At 40.0% G+C, this 21301-nt stretch overlaps 1 protein-coding gene and 1 non-coding gene across 4 annotated transcripts in view; one reads left to right on the top strand and one right to left on the bottom strand.

The window, feature by feature from the left end:
• LOC102405714 (24-hydroxycholesterol 7-alpha-hydroxylase) overlaps positions 1-21301 on the bottom strand; it is a 101997-nt gene that overhangs the window by 55075 nt on the left and 25621 nt on the right. For all 3 annotated transcript variants that reach the window (XM_044929320.2, XM_006076147.4, XM_044929324.2), the window contains exon 7: positions 16345-16435. In XM_044929320.2, the coding sequence (XP_044785255.2) occupies positions 16345-16435 (91 nt within the window). The remainder of the gene's footprint in view (positions 1-16344; positions 16436-21301) is intronic.
• LOC112583035 lies at positions 10041-10146 on the top strand. Its single transcript, XR_003107399.3, has one exon. It is a non-coding gene; the product is annotated as a U6 spliceosomal RNA (small nuclear RNA).

Below are 21301 nucleotides of genomic sequence, written 5' to 3'. Positions count from 1 at the left end.
GCCCAAACATAGGTGCTGTAAGAGATAGGAAGAGAATCATACTAATTTTTGACTATCTAAAGCCACCAACATGTTGGACCGCTTCATTTACTCCTCATCACAATCTGCCATCTATGAAGTGATCATGTGTTCAAGGAGAAGCTTGAAAGTGACAGGGCGGCCTTCAAACCCATGTCTGTCTACACTGAAAGCCCTTATACTTGTTCACTGTGTCCCATCACCTCCCAGAGACGAGAAACGAATGAGAAAGACACCGTCATTATATTAAACGAGTTTGAACACAAGGACACAAAATAATATCTGGTTACAAATAACTACAACGTAAGTTTCTTAAGAGTGAATTCGAGTGTCAGTGGCGTTCATCCCTTCTTGCCTAGGGCTAAAGTTTCAGCTAGGCCTGGAAGGATGAGTAGCATGTAGCCAGGCAGAGAGAAAGGAAATTAAACTCCAAAATTAATTATAAAATATATGATTTCTTAGACTTAAAAAAGGAATATGAATCAAATGGAATCACTAAAGCAGGTCCTTCTCTGAGAGATGACTCCTCTGTCTCCTTCATATTTCAGGCTCCTTCCCCCTCACACACACAAACATGCTCACTCTCCCAATAAATAAATACATAAGATACAAAAATTCTGTTCCTATAGTCCTGAAGGACCATTACATCAAGATTTAACTAATAATTTGGGGAAAATAACACATGTTTTGAGAAAAAGGGAGAATGACAGGCATTTGCTGAGTCACTCAGATCTTTCGAGACATAATTCTGAGGCGACTGAATCAGAAGGTGGGATTGAACACCGACTGAGGAGGCTCCGTGCTTCCCCACAAATGAAAGACACACAGAAAGATGAAGAGAAGCAAAGCATAAGGGATGTCACTAAGGGATTTCCCTGGTGGTCCAGAGGTTAAGACTTTGCGTGTCCACTGCAGGGGGCCTGGGTTTGATGATCCCTGGTCTGGGAACTAAGATCCGGAATGTTGAGCAGCTAAAACAACACAACACAAAGCTCCACTGAAATTTAAAGAGTGCGTCCCTGCACATTCTACCACCTCTTTACTTTTGAAAGCAAGAATTCCCAGTTTTGACTGCTGTTCTGTGTTGTGAGGTTGTTTTCCTTCACAGAAGTTGTCTTTCAACAGCTTGTTTAAAGGCAAAGTGTGTACAAAAGTTCATAGAACACACTAGGATTAAAAAAAAATACATGAGATAAAGGTTGAAGAAAGTAAAGGATCTGATGTAATAACCTTAAGCAATGATGCCTACCAAATTTGGTCATGAAATTTGCTCCCCAAATTTTATAATAATTTCTCTAAAAAGCAATATCAAAAAATAAAAGTTAGTGTTTTCTTTATACTGTTATTTGGGGAAACTATGTAACACCTTTGAAAAAACCCAGTATTTCTGTGACTTGTCTTAAAAAGTAATGAAGCAATGATATCAATTGGTGGCAGAGGTAGAAAACTGGTTTCTTGGCATATTTCTAAGCTCCTGAAAAAAAATCAGGTTTTAGAGAAGAGACAAAGTTAAAGAGAAACAATAAATAAAGAATCTACAGTATTCCAGAGTAATACAAAACAACTATCTTATGCCCTATCCTTCATTTCAGGAATTTAAAAAAATGGAATATGAGACATAATGTTCAAATATTGAATTTTAACAATTATACTTCTGTTCCAGGAATATTTTTCCTAAATTTATAAAATTGCTGTTTCCTTCACAGAAGAAATCTGCATTCACTGGAAAAGGTTAGAACATCTCAGAAAGAATAAGAAAGGATAAAATGTCCTGAAGTAGATAATAGCATTTACAATAGGTTTTATATACCCAATGACCCTATAACATTGGTTATTTATAGGCAGTGAGAACATACTGGTTATAGATTTTTGGAAAATTTTAGTGAGATGAAGATTTTATTTGGTGACTTGTCTCCCAGAAGGGGATAGCAATAAACTCTTTTCTGCACTTATTCTTATAAATGTAAAAAGAAATACTACAAAACTTTTAAGACTCTTCTCTGTCTTTAACTTTTGACATTTAATTATAATGTGTCTTGGTGTGGGTGTCTTTGATTCATCTTGTTTGGAACTCTGTGTGCTTCCTGGACTTGTCTTCTGTTTTGTTCGCCAGGAGAGGGAAGTTTTCAGCCATTATTTCTTCAAACAGGTTTTCCATCCCTTTCTCTCTTCTCCTCTGGGGCCTCTCTAATGTAAATGTTAGTATGCTTGTAGTTGTCCCAGGGAGCCTTAATCCTCATTGGTTTTTATTCATTTTTTCTTTTTGTTGTTCTCATGGGGTGGTTTCCACTAACCTGTTTTCCAGATTGCTGATCCGTTCTTCTACATCCACTAATCTGCTGCTGATTTCCTCTACTGTATTTTCTATTTCGGTTATTGAATTCTTCAGTTCTGACTGGGTCTTTTTTATATAGTCTGTCTTTGCGAGTCCTCATTGAGTCCATCCCTTCCTCTCCTAACTGTGGTGAGCGTTCTGATGACTATCATTTTGAACACTTTATCAGGTAAATTGCTATCATCTCATTTAGTTCTTTTTCTGACGTTTTGATCTTTGGCTTTGGTTTGTAAGAATTCCTTTCTCTTTTCATTTTGCCTGTGTGTCTGTTTGTATGCATTAGGTAGATGAGCTACAGCTCCTGTTGTTGAAAGGGTAGGCTTCTGTAGAAGGTGTCCTGTGGGGCAATTCCTCCTGGTCACCAGAGCCAGGTGCTCTGGGGTGTCCCCTGTGTGTGCTGTGTGCATCCTCCTGCTGTGTTTGGATCACAATTGTGCCCTGGTTGGGGCTGTGTGGCTCTGTTGACTGCTATGGGCTCATGGTATGCAGGCAATGGCTCCCCAGAGGTGGAGCCACTCTGTACAGTTGCCCGTGCCAGCTAGGTCACATGCCAGGTGGGGCAGGGGCCACTAAGGGGGTAGTTGAGCAGGGTGGGTCCTCAGGAGAATCTGGGGTGGTGCACATGGTGTTAGCTAGTTGATGGAGAGTGACAGAAATGTTGCTTGCCAGTCCTGGGCCAGCTAGGTGAAGGAGAGGTACCTTCAATGGCACCTGCCAACGCCCTCATCCCTGGAGAAAGTGTCTCAGCTTCCTACCCCTCCAGCATCACTCCCAAAATGACTAGTGAGCCTCCTTCAGGGTATGACCCAGGTGCCCTTCACATTTTCCTGCCTCTGTGCTTGTACTCAGAGCAAGTGAGTTTACATGTGAACCTTTCAAGAGCAGAGTCTCAGTTTTCCACAGCCCTCCAGCTCTTCCAAGTGTAAACCCCACTGGTCTTCAAAGCCAAATGTTATGGGGGCTCATCTTCCTTGTGCAGGTACCAAGGGGGTCCCCAGGTGGGACTTGGAGCCCTCACTCCATAGAGGGCACCTCCACAGTTGTGATGTCTCTCCCGCTAGTGGGTCACGCGCTCTGGGTACAGGTTCTGTCTAGACTGCATCTTTGACCCTCCTGCCTACCTTGACATGGCATTCTGTTTACATTCCAAGCTGCAGAAAATCTGCTGTGCTCGTCTTCAGGTCATTCCCAGAGATAATTGTTCCGCATGTAGCTGTAGTCTTGGTGTGCCCACAGGAGGAGCTGAGCTCAGGATCTTCCTACTCTGCCTTCTTGATCTGGAACCACTAAATATTTGTTCAATAGAGGGGAAAAAAAAGGTACTCTTTGGGTTTTATTCCTTATAAAATACCAGCTTCCTTCCTTTACATTGTGCATGTTCATTACTGTTCAGTTCAGTTCAGTCGCTCAGTCATGTCCGACTCTTTGCAACCCCATGAATCGCAGCACGCCAGGCCTCCCTGTCCATCACCAACTCCCGGAGTCCACCCACACTCATGTCCATCGAGTTGGTGAGGCCATCCCGCCATCTCATCCTCTGTCATCCTCTTCTCCTCCTGCCCCCAATCCCTCCCAGCATCAGAGTCTTTTCCAATGAGTCAACTCTTCGCATGAGGTGGCCAAAGTATTGGAGTTTCAGCTATAGCATCAGTCCTTCCAAAGAACACCCAGGACTGATCTCCTTTAGAATGAACTGTACATGCCCATTATTATACATGTTCTGTGAGACAAAATTCTGTGAGAAAGATACAAGTTAAATTTATCTTAAAAAATCAAAAGAAAAACAGATGAGAGTAGATGAAAGATTATAAAGTCTAGGCTAGGCTGTAGTGTTACATGCTTTTTAGTTCACTGCTCTTCCCTATAAACTGACTATAAATATAGTCTCTCTAATGACTGCAGGTCTGTAGAATATTAACTCACTGCAAATGCTGATAGTTTTAGAAACTTTGACCTCGAGAATGTAAAATAAAATAGAAAAATGACTTTTTTCTAATAATATTTTTTTAGCTTTGGAAGAAAAGAATCTGAATTTGCTCTTTATTGCAGCAAAAGGTTAGCAAACAAGGGCTATGATGGTCAATTATTTGTCCTGTGGCAGTTGTATACTCTTATTACAGCAGCTTTCTAATACGTTTTAAAATCTGGTTGGGAAAATATGGCCTTACTAATTCATGCTTCTAATAGTCTTTCTAATCACATTTCTTCTTCAAAAAATATTTAAGTCACTTCATTAATTTCCTCCCCCTCCAAACCACTGGATTTCTTTTTATAATTAATTAAATATAGATTAATTTGAATTGGCATTTTCATGATATTAAACCTTCCCATATAGGAACATAATATGTGTTTTTCTTTATTTAAATTGTTTTGTAAATATACATATATATGTATTTTTAATGTTATTAATAGTTTCCTCTCTAAGGGTCCTACCCCAAACCAAGAGCTTTATATAAGAAAAATACCAGTTAAATTAATAGGAACAACAGAAGTAAAGTGGAAAGGGAGGCTTAAAAACAGCTTAAGCTGTTTGTGGTGGATACAGACTGGAAAAAGCAAACAAAAAGCCTAGAGATTGCCCATGGATGATGAAAATGGGCATTAGGGCTTTAGGGATTGTAGCCGGAGCCTGGCAAGTCGCAGCTCCTGGCAAGTCGCAATTCTCCCCCTCCAGCCACCACCTTATTCCAGACACCTCAGTCATTCCTGAACTCCCAGGTCTGGTTCTTCTGACTTTTCCAGTGGATGTGACTTTTTGGCATTTGAAGGATTTAGGATAAATTCTTATTATCAAAAACACAGATTCCTATTGCTGGGAAAGGTGGTCTCACGCTCAGTTTTTCGACCCCAATACAAAGGTGGACCTTAAGCCTGGAACTGTTCCTCAACGAGACACAAAGAGCCCACACAGCCTGTGCCAGGCTCGTCACCTTGTGTGGGAATACCTTTCCTTGTTTCAGGGGCAGCAAACACTCTTTTGTCTCTGCTTGATGCAAGGGCAGGATGAGGCACCTGTCCAACCCCCCATTACATCTGCCCCGAGAGGGATGAGGACAGGGCTCCTTTCACTGCGGTGTGAGAGGGGTTTGCAGAGGCCAACTCCTCTTCATTAGCTCCAGGGAGAGACACGCTGGCCACAGGGGACCCACACGCACTGCTGAAGCTGATCTCGCTCTCTTTCTGCTCTTTGTGAGTTTAGCATTGTTGTAGCCAGTACCTGACAGCACTGTGTTATCCTCGACAACTCTGATACCAAGATGCATTGGGCAGAAGTGTTTAGAGTCCTCCCCTGGGATTGCTAACTGGTGCACAGCACTCCGCTTGACACCCACTGAAAAATTATAAGCAATAACCTTTCAGAGGTAGACGCTAATCAGCAGCTTTAGTTGGATGTTCATAACTACAGACCAGGAATGAACGAAGCAGCGATAACAATGAATTGAGAAAGATGCCAAGGACGGCAGTGGTGCTTAGAACAGGTTATTAAGACAGAAGATAGAGTCAAGAATCAAAAGATTGATCCCACCACTTCTTCTATTTATACACACCCATATAAAAATATACCAAATCCCATGATATCATTTAAAGAAAAGATTCATGCAACTATACCAAGACAACCACACAAGATTCTCTTCTGAAAAAACAATATCCTATTTATCTTCAGAAATATTTCTTTCATATATTAAAAAGAGGTTATCAACTTCTCTATTTACTGGAATATACAATGAAGACTGCTTCATAATTATGATGGTCTTTTACAAAGAATAAAGGACATGACCTAATTTATAATAAGTAAAAGGTAGAGATATTGACAAATAAGATGACAATGGGTAGATAATAAAAGATAAAAATCAACTTTGATCTAGAAATACCTTTCTTTATAAATCCTGCATAATAATTCTAAATTTCTGGATTGTGTTCTCTGGAGAGAAGTTGATCTGGCTTGAATACCTTTATCTCATTTTCTAAAGAGGAAAAAAGGTTCTCCAAATGCCTGAATACTTCTCTAAAGGAACACTCAGAGAAAAGAACTGTGTCCGAATGAAAAATGTAGAGAATAAACAAAGCAGATTAACTGTGCTACACTGGAGTGAGATAGTGAAAGACTTAATAAAATGAGAAGTGCCAGATAGGACCTATCTCCAAGCTTGTAAATAATCTGCAGCCATCAGAGGTATCTCTTTCCACCTACTGAAGCCAAGCAATAAATGAGGACAGAATGACTTCACACAAAATCTCCTGAGTTGGTGTCACAAGGCACACTTCAAGCATTCAAAGCAGAAAATAGTGGAGAAAATCCAGCCTCCTGGGAAATCTCTCATGGGTCAGATACTATATGTGAAATTTCACCCTGGTCTTTGTACCTGTATGAGCGGATTGGCAAGTAATGAGTTCTGAGCTCCAAAAATGATGCCATCTTGGTCTTTAAGTCCAAGGAGAAAAGAAGATAACAAAATTAAACATTTGGAGCAGGTTTCCAATGAAATCTCCTGCATTAATAAACATTTGCTTAGGTAATGTACATATGTTCTCCAAGATTGATGGATGAGAAGTAGTTTGTGAACAGCTCTGTCATAATTTAATGTTTTCTGAGTTTATTCTAGGATTTTTAAAAGCTGGGCTAGCAAAGGAAAGTGAGATGTAAATGTAAAAAAATTCCTCTGTGATATGCTAGACCTTCCAAATGTTCATATTAGATTCATGTTGTCTGGCTAGCAGTTCTTGCCTGCAAAATCCCACAGACAGAGGAGCCTGGCGGACTCCTGGGGTCACAAAGAGTTGGACATGACTGAGCAACTAACACTTTTTTTGTAAAGCTGTCACTGAAAACAAGAAACCTGTACTCACATCACAATGTAACCTTGAGAGGAGCCTGTTATGTTTACCAGGCAGGAGTGGGTGTATCTATTGAATTAAACTTAGTAATCATGTAAAAAATAAATAAATAAAATAAACTTTCTCCATTCATAACTCCACTGCAGTGGCCTTAGCTTCTGCTACATGATCTCTTTCTTCAATATTTTGGTCGATGTGTGGCATAAAGACCAAGACTCTATCATAGACACAACCTTGGCTATCAGCCACTGAGTTCTAGCAGGCTGCAAAGCGGTGATGAGAATAAGCTTCTTTAGTTAGCTGGAGGGACTCAGGTCTTTGATATACCATGATGGAATCCTCCAAGAATGTTGTTCTAGGTTAGACAAGAAGATACTGGGACACAGCCAAGCAGATAAAAATTGCACACATGTTATAGTATGGGTAAGAGGTGACTGCAGAGAAGACCTCAAGAATAAATGTAAATGTTTCAATGCTATGAGGTAAAATTGATGAATTAATTACAATGATGCAAATGACATCAAATTTGCCCAGAACATCACCATAGGACCTGAGCCTCACGTATCCCTCTGCTAGTTTTTATGCTTGTTTATAAATATGAGAGAAAATCCTTTCTCACCAGTACATGATGAGTGTGGCCACCAAGTCAGTGTCGCCAGCTAACAGCATCTGGTCACTTGATAGTGTTGGTCTGTCCCCAGGCAGAACTGCTGCTAAATCAGGACTCAGAGGTATCAAGAAATATTATTGGTTGGCTCTGAGTAACTTTTATCTTTTATCCAAAGTCACATAATCACTAAGTGACAGGGTAGAAAGGCATGAATCAAATTTTCAAACAAAAATTATAATCCAATGAAAATTTTGTACTGTGTCTTTTATGATCCACAAATCATGATTTTTATGTAAGACAAAAAAACAATTCCTGATGTTTTATGGAATTATTTCTATGCAGGTGTATTTCTGTTAATTAACCTGATTTACTTTAAATTAACAGAAAAAAATTTATTATTTTTTCCCCTCAACTAAATGTGCATTACAGCTGAATGGCCACCAAGAAACAAAAACAAAACACACAGGCAAAAAAAAATCACAAAAAACAAACCAGTGTGCTGTGTATGCTGCTGCTGCTGCTGCTAAGTCGCTTCAGTTGTGTCCGACTCTGTATGACCCCAGAGATGGCAGCCCACCAGGCTCCCCCCCGTCCCTGGGATTCTCCAGGCAAGAACACTGGAGTGGGCTGCCATTTCCTTCTCCAATGCATGAAAGTGAAAAGTGAAAGTGAAGTCACTCAGTCATGTCCGACCCTTAGCAACCCCATGGACTGCAGCCTACCAGGCTCCTCCGTCCATGGGATTTTCCAGGCAGGAGTACTGGAGTGGGGTGCCATTGCCTTCTCCGCTGTGTATGCTACCCTAAATCAAAACAAGTAGGTGAAAAGGGTCAAATGCAACCAGGTAACAATTTAAGTGCATTTTTATTTGTTATTGTTTGTTTTTAAGATGGAATGACCTTCTGCTCTTGGGCAGATGCTCACAGTGGGAATCCTAAATTAGAAAAGAAAACTGCTTGAAAACACAGTCTAAACAGGACCCAAAGTGAATGTCTGCAAGAGTTTTGTGAGAATGCAGTGAGGCCGCACCTGCAATATCTAACTCTAACAGGCTTCTCTTCCAGATATGTGCTAACTCCTAACCATCTGTAAGTCCTTGCTCAAATTTCACCTTTCCGGGACGGTCAGCTCTGATCCAACTATTTAATGCTACCACCTCCTTCTGGGCTTCTCTGATAGTTCATTTGGTAAAGAATCTACCTGCAATCTAGGAGACCCGGGTTCCATTCCTGGTTTGGGAAGATCCACTGGAGAAGGGATAGGCTACCCACTCCAGTATTCTTGGACTTTCCTTGTGGCTCAGCTGGTAAAGAATCTGTCTGCAATGCAGGAGACCTGGGTTCGATCCCTGGGTAGGGAAGATCCCCTGGAGAAGGGAAAGGCTACCCACTCTAGTATTCTGGCCTGGAGAATTCCACGGACTGTATAGTCCATGGGGTCGCAAAGAGTCAGACATGACTGAGCCACTTTCACTTTTCTCCAATTCTGGCACTCCTGATCATCCCTAATCTGCTGTTTTCTTTTTCACATAGCATTTAACAACATCAAATATTTTTAAGAGTTTACCTCTGTGAACAAACAAGGAAAAATAACAAGTGGCAAAAAAAAAAAAAAAAAAAAGACTCTGAACAGAGAGGAGAATCTGATTTCCAGGGTTACCATAGTATATTATTTCAAATGCCCAGTTCTCAACAAAAAATTGCAAGACACATGACAAAAATATGAAATGTGATGTGTATCAAGCATACATAGACCATACAGGGAAAAAGCAATCAGCAGAAACTGTTCCTGAAGAAACTCAAATATTGGACTTACTAAGGAAAGTTGTTCAATCTGATATTTTAAATATATTCAAAGAATTAAAGAAATTGTGTCTAAAGAACTAAATAGAGAATATCGGTAAGGAGAGACAAAAGGTTAAATAACAAAGACTGAAACAGAAATAATGAAATAGAGAATAGACAATCAATAGTAAAAATAAGATCAAATCAACAAAACCATCAGTTAGCTCTCCGAAAAAAAAAAAAAAATTTGACAACCTTTTAGCTACACGGACCATGAAAAAAGAAAGAGGGCACAAATTACTAAAACCATGGATGAGGGAGATATTTTCCTAGAGAACTTACATATATAAAGAAGATTATGGGGAAAACCATGAACTATTGTATGCCAACAAGTTAAATAACTTACATGAAATAGACAAACTCCTAAGAAGACACAAACTCCAAGAAGAATTATATAGTTCTCACTTCAGCAACACATATACTAAAATTGCAAAGATACAGAGAAGATTAACATGGCTCCTGTGTAAGGATGACACTAAAATTTTGTTGTTCTACTGATATAACGTACAGCATGGTAACTATAGTTAACAATACTGTATTATCTATTTGATACTTACTTAAGTTGGTCTTTAAAAGTTCTCATCATAAGAACATACATGTGGTGATGGAATTAACTAAATTTATTGTGGTAACCAATTCACTATATATATATATATATATATATATATATATATATACAGCTTCCCTTGTAGCTCAGTTGGTAAAGAATCTGCCTGCAGTGCAGGAGATTCGGTTCAATCCCTGGGTCAGGAAGATCCCCTGAAGAGGGAAATGGCAACCCACTCCAGTATCCTTGCCTGGAGAATCTCAAGGACAGAGGAGCCTGGTGGGCTGCAGTCCATGGGGTTGCAAAGAGTTAGGCATGACTGAGCAACTAACTGAGTTAGGCATGACTGAGCAGTATGAAAAGGCAAAATGATAGGATACTGAAAGGGGAACTCCCTGGGTCGGTAGGTGCCCAATATGCTACTGGAGATCAGTGGAGAAATAACTCCAGAAAGAATGAAGGGATGGAGCCAAAGCAAAAATAATACCCAGTTGCAGATGTGACTGGTGATAGAAGCAAGGTCCAATGCTGTAAAGAGCAATATTGCATAGGAACGTGGAATGTCATGTCCATGAATCAAGGCAAATTGGAAGTGGTCAAATAGGAGATGGCAAGAGTGAACGTCGACATTCTAGGACTCAGCGAACTAAAATGGACTGGAATAGGTGAATTTACTCAGATGACCATTATATCTACTACTGTGGGCAGGGATCCCTTAGAAGAAATGGAGTAGCCAACATGGTCAACAAAAGAGTCCGAAATGCAGTACTTGGATGCAATCTCAAAAACGACAGAATGATCTCTGTTCGTTTCCAAGGCAAACCAGTCAATATCATGGTAATCCAAGCTATGCCTCAACCTTCAGTAACGCTGAAGAGACTGAAGTTGAATGGTTCTATGAAGACCTACAAGACCTTCTAGAACTAACACCCAAAAAAGATGTCCTTTTCATTACAGGGGACTGGAATGCAAAAGTAGGAAGTCAAGAAACACCTGGAGTAACAGGCAAATGTGGCCTTGGAGTACAGAATGAAGCAGGGCAAAGGCTAATAGAGTTTTGCCAAGAGAACACACTGGTCATAGCAAACACCCTCTTCTAACAACACAAGAGAAGACTCTACACATGGACATCACCAGATGGTCAATACCAAAATCAGACTGATTATACTCTTTGCAGTCAAAGATGGAGAAGCTCTATGCAGTCAGCAAAAAAAAAGACTGGGAGCTGACTGTGGCTCATATCATGAACTCCTTATTGCCAAATTTAGACTTAAATTGAAGAAAGTAGGGAAAACCACTAAACCATTCAGGTATGACCTAAATCAAATCCCTTATGATTATACAGTGGAAGTGAGAAATAGATTTAAGGGATTAGATCTGATAGACAGTGCCTGATGAACTATGGACGGAGGTTCCTGACATTGTACAGGAGGCAGGGATCAAGACCATCCCCAAGAAAAAGAAATGAAAAAAGGCAAAATGGTTGTCTGAGGAGGACTTACAAATAGCTGAGAAAAGAAGAGAAGCTAAAGGCAAAGGAGAAAAGGAAAGATATAAGCATCTGAATGCAGAGTTCCAAAGAATAGCAAGGAGAGATAAGAAAGCCTTCCTCAGCGATCAATGCAAAGAAATAGAGGAAGACAACAGAATGGGAAAGAGTAAAGATCTCTTCAAGAAAATTAGAGATATCAAGGGAACATTTCATGCAAAGATGGGATCACTAAAGGACAGAAATAGTATCAACCTAACAGAAGCAGAAGATATTAATAAAAAGTGGCAAGAATACACAGAAGAACGATATAAAAAAGAGCTTCATGACCCAGATAACCACAATGGTGTGATCACTGACCTAGAGCCAGACATCCTGGAATGTGAAGTCAAGTGGGCCTTAGGAAGCATCACTACGAACAAAGCTAGTGGTGGTGATAGAATTCCAGTTGAGCTATTCCAAATCCTGAAAGATGCTGCTGTGCAAGTGCTGCACTCAATATGCCAGTAAATTTGGAAAACTCAGCAGTGGCCACAGGACTGGAAAAGGTCAGTTTTCATTCCAATCCCAAAGAAAGGCAATGCAAAGAATGTTCAAACTACCACACAATTATACTCATCTCACATGCTAGTAAAGTAATGCTCAAAATTCTCCAAGCCAGGCTTCGACAGTATGTGAACTGTGAACTTCCAGATGTTCAAACTGGATGTAGAAAAGGCAGGGGAACCAGAAATCAAATTGTCATCAAAAAAGCTAGAGAGTTCCAGAAAAACATCTACTTCTGCTTTATTGACTATGCCAAAGCCTTTGACTGTGTGGATCACAACAAACTGTGGAAAATTCTTCAAGAGATGGAAATACCAGACCACTTGACCTGCCTCCTGAGAAATCTGTATGCAGGTCAAGAAGCAACAGTTAGAACTGGACATGGGACAACACATTGGTTTCAAATTGGGAAAGGAGTACATCAAGGCTGTATATTGTCCCCCTGCAGAGTGTGTGTGTTAGTCACTCAGTTGTGGCCAACTCTTTGAGACCCCATGGACTATAGCCCACCAGGCTTCTTTGTCCATGGAATTTTCCAGGCAAGGATACTGAAGTGGGTTTCCATTTCTTTCTCCAGGGGATCAAAACAGGGATCAAACCCTGGTCTCCTGCATTGCAGGCAGATGCTTTACCCACAAAACTACTAGCAGAGTACATCATGAGAAACGCTGGGCTGGAAGAAGCACAAGCTGGAATCAAGATTGTCGGGAGAGATATTAATAACCTCAGATATGCAGATGATACCCCCCTTATGGCAGAAAGTGAGGAGCCTTTGCATCAAAAAGCCTGTTGATGCAAGTGAAAGAGGAGAGTGAAAAAGTTGGCTTAAAACTCAACATTCAAAAAAGTAAGATCATGGCATCTGGTCCCATCACTTCATGGCAAGTAGATGGGGAAACAACGGAAACAGTGACAGACTTTATTTTTGGGGGCTCCAAAATCACTGCAGATTGCAGCCATGAAATTAAAAGATTCTTACTCCTTGGAAGAAAAGCTATGACAAACCTAGACAGCATATTAAAAACCAGAGACATTACTTTGCCAACAAAGGTCCATCTAGTCAAGGCTCTGGTTTTTCCAGTAGTCATGTATGGATGTGAGAATTGGACTACAAAGAAAGCTGAGCACCGAAGAATTGATGCTTTTGAACTGTAGTGTTGGAGTAGATCTTTGAGAGTCCCTTGGACTGCAAGGAGATCCAACCAGTCCATCCTAAAGGAAATCTGTCCTGAATATTCATTGGAAGGGCTAATGCTGAAGCTGAAACTCCAATACTTTGGCCACCCAATGTGAACGACTGACTCATTGGAAAAGACCCTGATGCTGGGAAAGATTGAAGGCGGGAGGAGAAGGAGACGACAGAGGATGAGATGGTTGGACGGCATCACCAACTTGATGGACATGAGTTTGAGTAAGCTCCGGGAGTTGGTGATGGACAGGGAAGCCTGGTGTGCTGCAGTCCATGGGGTCGCAAAGAGTCAGACATAACTGAGTGACTGAACCGAACTGATTCTGATAGCAAAACTAGACAAAGATATCACAAGAAAGAAAACTATAAATCAGTATATCTTATTAATAAAGATGCGAAATTCCTCAACAGAATAGTAACAGACTGAATCCAGCAACATATATAAAAATCATATGTTTTATGTGAATTATAAACCATGACTAAAGATTTATCTCAGGAATGCAAGGGGGTTGAAACATGAAAATCAGCTAATCTATAACATCATCATACAAAATATAACATTATACCAAGTGAAAGAAGCCAGACATAAAGGACCAAGTATTTAATAGCAGCTTTACCCTAAGACTTATTGTATAAGAAAGTTGGGGAAAATGTCTGAGATGGGCTCTAGTGGTGAGGCTAGTGAGATTCTGAGTTGGAAATTCACTAAAGACATCTTCAAAGAAGGAAAAGGCAATCTTCTAATAGAAAAAAAGCATAAAAATGGGAGAAATGTCATGCTGTGTCAGGTTATTTCATCCACTTTTAATGTTCCTCCTTTGACAGAATCCTTTGTTTGGGCATATGGGTATGTCCCCTGATAGCAACTTCCAAAGATCTGTGGCTTCCTCTCCCATTATCTAAATTCTTGAACTGCTACATCATATTCATGAATTGACATGAACTGATTCTGTATAAGCATGGCAAAAAATGTTTGATACATTATAGACTAATTTCAGTTCTACAAGAGTCTTATAAACTGAAAGCTCTGACATAATATAGCTAGTACACTGGTACCTATTTGAAGTTTGGTTGTTTTTTTTTCTGTTAGAGGGGAATGTGTTCATGCTAAGTTGCTTTAGTCTTGTCCAATTCTGTGTGACTGTATGGACTGTAACCCACTAGGCTCGGCTGTCCACGGGTATTCTCCAGGCAAGAATACTGGAGTGGACTGCCATGCCCTGCTCCAGGGGATCTTCCCAACCAGGGATCAAACCTGCATCTCTTACATCTCCTACACTGGCAGGAGGGTTCTTTACCACTAGCACCCCCTGGGAAGCCTGTTAGAGGAGAATGACGTGAAAGTGAAGTCGCTCAGTCATGTCTGACTCTTTGCAACCCCATGGACTGTAGCCCACCAAGCTCCTCCATCCATGGGATTCTCCAGGCAAGAATACCGGAGTGGGTTGCCATTTCCTTCTCCAGGGGATTTTCCCGACCCAGGGATCACACCCAGGTCTCCGGCATTGCAGGCAGATGCTTTAACCTCTGAGCCACCAGGGAAGCACAGGTTCTAAAACAGGAATATAGAAAAAGACAAAAGATTTTGTCTTTCTTCCTTAGAACTGCGTTTTAGAGTTCAAGATTCAAACGCAGTAAAAATTTTGATAAACATTATGTTTCTACTGTGGCCTTTGGGTCAGGTAGACTTCTTATATTATTCCAAGCACTACCCATACTACCTTTCTATTTCTGAAAGACCAGGATTTTGGAGAACACTGTGTCAGGAAAAGACTCTGGTAAGATAAAGGAGAGTATGTGATGATCAAGGATGCATTCCTTTAGTCATCTATAGACATACAGGCACGCACATTTCTGTTAGCTTTGCAGATATAAGCTCCATAAACGCAAGTCTTCTTGTCTTACGTCCACCACTGTAATAATTCCAGAATCTAACTTGTTAGCGTTGTCGGGACTCGATGATTCTAATGCTCATCACGTCCATGAAATATGACCTAGCAGTGGCCGATTCACACTCAAATCTCAGAGGCAATACGGCTTCCATATCCATGTTGGCCAAGCCAATTTGATTTTTGGCTTAACTTGAAAGGAAATAATCAAAATAAGTTTAAAAATCCAAATAAAATATTTTCAGCAATCACAAAGGGGAGAAGGGAATAACTGTTAATTGTCATCACATCACTTTGCCCTATTATTATTTTGTGTTCTTCTAAGAGTACCATGTCATTTTTTGTTTCTTTTTCACATCAGAATACATAATTTGACATATTAAAGTTGTTTTTGTTTTTTTTTTGTAAATCCACTTTCAAACAGGTAAAATAACGCTGAATAACCAAGGACTGGAATTTTCTCCATTCAAGTGTCTGTTTTTTTTAAAACAGATGACAATTGATGAGCTCAAATCTGAACTAAAATGGCAAAGTAGAAATCTCTACCTGCAGTTCAAAGCCACAAAACCTTTAAAAATTATAACATTTTAAAAGTTCCTTTGGAAGTATCATCCATATCCCATTAGTACTGTTAAGTAGCATAAAGAATATGCACCATATTACTTTTATAAAATCTGGAAAATCCTGAATTCCAAAACTATGGACTTGGAGTTCAGTTAAGGCAATGGGCCAGGAGATTAGAAGAAAAGCCCTGTGTATTACACTTGAGTTTAATCAGGAAAGTTGGGCAAATTATAATCTCTCTGTTTCATTATTTGGAAACAAGGGAGTTGGTCCAGATGAATTCTAAAATCTTTGACAGTAATTAAATTCTAAGATTCTACCTGATCAACTTATATTTTGAAACATATAAAATTATGTTCAATTTGGATTATTTTGAAATTCTATTAAATTATGAGCATTTAACTTTGCCCAGAATGTGCGACAAGCACACATTATTAGATGTTACTGCAATTATGCAATTTAATTCAGTGTTAGTACCTGCTGTGCCAAATACAGATGATATGCCTTCCATAATGGTCCTGTGGATATTGGGATGAGAGAGGACAAATGCAAATGTCCAAAATGCAACCTTAAAAAGAAAAACATGTGTCAAAAAATATAACCTTCTTTGAAGGTGAACAAAAGAATATACAGGATTAGCCACAAACAGTTAAAATATTGAAGTTAAACTTAAAAACATGTTAGTAAAGAGTATCTTTGAAAACAACTAGATGTTACGAACAAAGAGATGTTATATATCTCCGAGGGATTAACTTTACAATATTATTCTGCCATTACAGTTTTAATATATTGTTTATACAGAGTAAACTATCTTCACTACAAAAAAAAAAAAGGGGGGGAAATCAGGATTTTTATTTTACTAATATACAATATCATTGGAGAAGGAAATGGCAACCCACTCCAGTATTCTTGCCTGGAGAATCCCAGGGACGGGGGAGCCTGGTGGGCTGCCGTCTATGAGGTCGCACAGAGTTGGACACGACTGAAGCGACTTAGCAGCAGCAATATACAATATAAAATATCACACCAGCACATATTAGAATTTCAGAAACAAGTTATGACACTTAAGCAAGTTAGTCCAAAACAAAGACATTTTTAAAGATTCAATCTCTTTGAAATACAAATAAATTAGCAAATCATATACTCTGCAAATGAAACATGGTAATTTTAAATAAGCCTCAGAAACTATATCATAAACTCAATACCCAAAATAGGGTTCTTTCACACCCTATTGAGTAAGGATGCTTGAAGTTTATAGAGTATTACTGAATACAGTATGTTTGCAAGTTCTTGCTCTAGGCCAAACAAAATTATTCACATCTTTCCTCATTGTGGTATTAGAAAATAGCACAACCAAGAAAATATCACCAACCAATAAAATTATACTGCTAAACACCAAAGACATACAGATGGCTAACAAGCGCATGAACAAGATGATCAACATTACTAATTACTAGAGAAATGTACATCAAAACCACCATGACACATCCCCTCACACTGGTCAGAATGACTGTCATCAAAGTCTACAAATAACAAATGCTGGAGAGGGTGTGGAGGAAATGAAACCCTCGTACACTGCTGCTGGGAATGTAAACTGGTGCGGCCACTATGGAAAACAGTATGGAGCTTCCTTACAAAACTAAAACTAGAACTACCATATGAGCCAAAAATTTCATTCCTGGGTATACATCCAGAAAATATGAAAACACTAATTCAAAAAAATACATGTACCCCAATGTTGATAGCAGCATCATTTACTATAGCCAAGACATAGAAGCAATCCAATCACCCAGATAATTGGATTAAGAAGATGTAGAAGGCAATGGCACCCCACTCCAGTACTCCTGCCTGGAAAATCCCATGGACGGAGGAGCCTGGTGGGCTGAAGTCCATGGGGTCGCTAAGAGTCAGACACGACTGCGCGACTTCACTTTCACTTTTCACTTTCATGCAATGGAGAAGGAAATGGCAACCCACTCCAGTGTCCTTGCCTGGAGAATCACAGGGACAGGTGGGCTGCCATCCCTGGGGTCACACAGAGTCGGACACGACTAAAGCGACTTAGCAGCAGCAGCAGCAGTAGCAGCAGTACATATACACAATAGAATATTACTCAGCCATAAAAAGAACGAAACACTGCCATTTTCAGCAACATGGATGGACCTAGAGAATATTGTGCTTATGAAATAAGTCAGACAGAAAAAGGCAAATACTGTATGATATCACCTATATGTAGAATCTTAAAAAAAAATACAAATGAATGTACAGGAAAAACAGAAACATACTCATAGATATAGAAAACAAAATTGTGGCTAACAAAGGGAGAGAGAAGGCGGAAGGACAAATTAGGGGTATGGGATTAACAGATACAAATTACTAAGACAGATAAGAAACAGGATGCCCTGGACAGCACAGGAAATTATACCCATTATCTTGCAATAACATATCATGAAGCATAACTGAAAAAAGACTGAATCACTATACTGTACACCTAAAACTATACACAATATGGTAAATAAACTACTGGAGTGGGTTGCCAAGACCTCCTCCAGGGGATCTTCCCGACCAGGGATTGAACCCACATCTCTGGCGTCTCCTGCACTGCAGGCAGATTTTCATCCACTGAGCGACCTGGGAAGCCCCAAATAAACTACAATTTAATTGAAAAAAAAAACAAAAAAATTTTCCCTTAGTTCAGGTAGATGTTTTTGCTTCTATTTTAGATTACACATTAAAGAACACATACCAAATCATTAAAAGAAGCTTGGGTTTCCCTTTCATCCTTTTTTTTTTTTTTTTGTAAACACATATTGTGAAAGAATTTATCTAGAAAAACCAATCCTGAAAAGACTCAGATGTCTAACACTTTGTGTCATTCAAGCTTTTTTGTCCGTCCTGAGAGACTGCTAAGCGTCTTTAAATGATCCCAATGCTCCCCTCTGTGGTCAGAAGAGGAAGAGCAAGCAACTGAAAGGAAGTGCCTGTGTTCAGTCGCCCAGTCGCGTCCAACTCTTTGCGAGCCCATGGACTGCAGCCTGCCAGGCTCCTCTGTCCATGGGGATTCTCCAAGCAAGAATACTGGAGTGGGTTGCCATGCCCTCCTCCAGAGGATCTTCCCAACCCAGGGGTCGAACTCAGGTCTCCTGCATTGCAGGCAGATTCTTTACTGACTGAGCCACCAGGGAAGTGCTTGGACAAAACCAAATTCCATCCTACTCATTGCTGTCCCCTTTGTGACACTAGACTGATACTGTGGGGATAAACACGGTGCTGTTTACACAAGCAAAGGGAACGGAGAATTGAGGCCTCTACAAGCCCAAGACCCACTCACTCTGTGTGGTGTATTCGGATTAGGACACACTTACCCAAGATATCAACTAGTTCATTTTAGAGGAAACATGCTCAGTGAGCTCTCCTCACCTTCTCCCGACATGGGCCCTTTCTACATTATCTATAGGGGAAGTGCTGAATTACTGGAATTACTGGATTTAATTAATAGCCACTCCATACTCAATCCGTTTTTTTAAAAATTTATTGTATTGAAGTAAAATTGACTTATAATGTTGAATTAATTTCTGCTGTACAGCAAAGTGATTTAGTTATATATATTTGTACATATATGTATACACGTGGGTGCGTGCATGGTCAGTTGCTGCAGCTGTGTCCGGCTCTTTGTGACTGCATGGACTGTAGCCCACCAGGCTCCTCTGTTCACGGGATTCTCCCAGGGAAGAAGACTGGAGGGGGGTGCCATTTCCTCCTCCAGGGGATCTTCCAGACCCAGGGATTGAACCTGTGTCTCTTGTGTCTCCTGCTTGGCAGGTGGATTCTTTAACATTGATCGACCTGGGAAGCATGTATACATGTATATACAACTAAATCACTTTGCTGTACAGCAGAAATTAATACAATATTACATATATTTTCATATTTCTTCCATTAGGGTTTTATAGGATATTGAATATAGTTCCCTATGCTATACAGTAGGGCTTGTTAATTAAAGACTCAGAGTTCAAGTGGGGGGAAAATATATCTTAGTGATACTGCATAGATTTTCAGTTATACAAAAGAGGGGTTTAAAATTTTATGTGGTTAATTACAGTTTTAGAGATCGACTAAAATTGGCTATTACTTATTTTTAAAGCAAACTCAAGGAATTCAGTTAAACTGAATAAATGGTTGTACAGTGGTGTTAGTTACTGTCTTTGATGCCCCTTTTCTTAACAGATTTTCTTCTAAAAATCTATATTATATTCTACATAAAATCTTTTAAATTAAAAAAATCACTCTTTTAAACAGAAAGGGACAGAGAAGAGCAATGATGCATAAGAAGTTTATACACATGACTGAGTCAACCAATAAGAATATGTGACCTTGGGATTTGACATTTGACAAAAGAGTTCAAAACTTCTCCCAAAAGTACCAGTTCATGTTTTGTCAAAGGGGTCACATCCATGGTGAGGGCTGGGGAAAAAGAAGAAGGACCATTGGACTCACTGAGCTTCAGAAGCAGCCACCAAAATGCCTTTCCATCATCTTGAAAAGGTACGAACATAGGAAAGAAGAGATGGGGAGGAAAGCTCTGCCCGTTGAATCAGGGAGAAGATGAACTGAGCGTGTTTTTCAGCCTCATTTGTTCTTCCATTCAGAACTAGATTTACTAGGGGGTGTCCCTGCTTATCCAGTGGCTAAGACTCTGAGCTCTCGATGCCGCGGGCCCAGGATGGATCCCTGGTCCGGGAACTAGAGCTCACATTCCACAACGAAGAGTTCGCACGCTGCAACTAAGGATTCCACATGGCGTGACCAAGACCGAAGACCCCGTGTGCCACAGCTCAGACCCAGCACAGCCAAATTAAAACAAGCCAACCAACAAATGAAACACTTAACAAATATTGGTGGAATCTCTATAACTGGCCAGACAGTCTTCTACCAACCATGGTAAACACAAAACTTACAGAAGACATACTTCCTGCCCAAAGGACTTTCACGTCTGTTGAAAGTATGAGAGAGAGACAAGAGAAAAAAATGAGCTAAATATACAGGCAGCAGATGGTACAGACAATAAATGCTGTGGGAATTGAGTGTGGGATGGGGAGGGGTGGGGGACCATCACCATTGAAAGTGTTTAGAAAGAGCCTCAGAGAAGCAGATTCAACAGGTAAAACATCAACTTTGTGATTGGTTTGGAACAATGTTCCTGAAAAGTTTATTTGGTAGTCAGGAATTTCTTGGACTTTGGAAATGGGTTTCCTGTAGAAATAATTTCATAAATCGTGGTTAATATCTTGGACCAGTCCACCGAAGTTCACCAAGACCTTGGTCTCATAACAGAGCCTCCTGGTGCCCTGTACCAAGCCCATCTGATGCCTGAGCTCTGAGTTCCATGGCCCTTGAGACACAGCAGAGAGTAGAATATGATCCAGGCACCAGG

This window comes from Bubalus bubalis, chromosome 2 (genome assembly GCF_019923935.1).
Source record: "Bubalus bubalis isolate 160015118507 breed Murrah chromosome 2, NDDB_SH_1, whole genome shotgun sequence".
Classification (NCBI taxonomy): Eukaryota; Metazoa; Chordata; class Mammalia; order Artiodactyla; family Bovidae; genus Bubalus; species Bubalus bubalis.
Note: the sequence above shows the minus strand (reverse complement) of the source record. Positions and strands in the feature narration are given on the sequence as shown.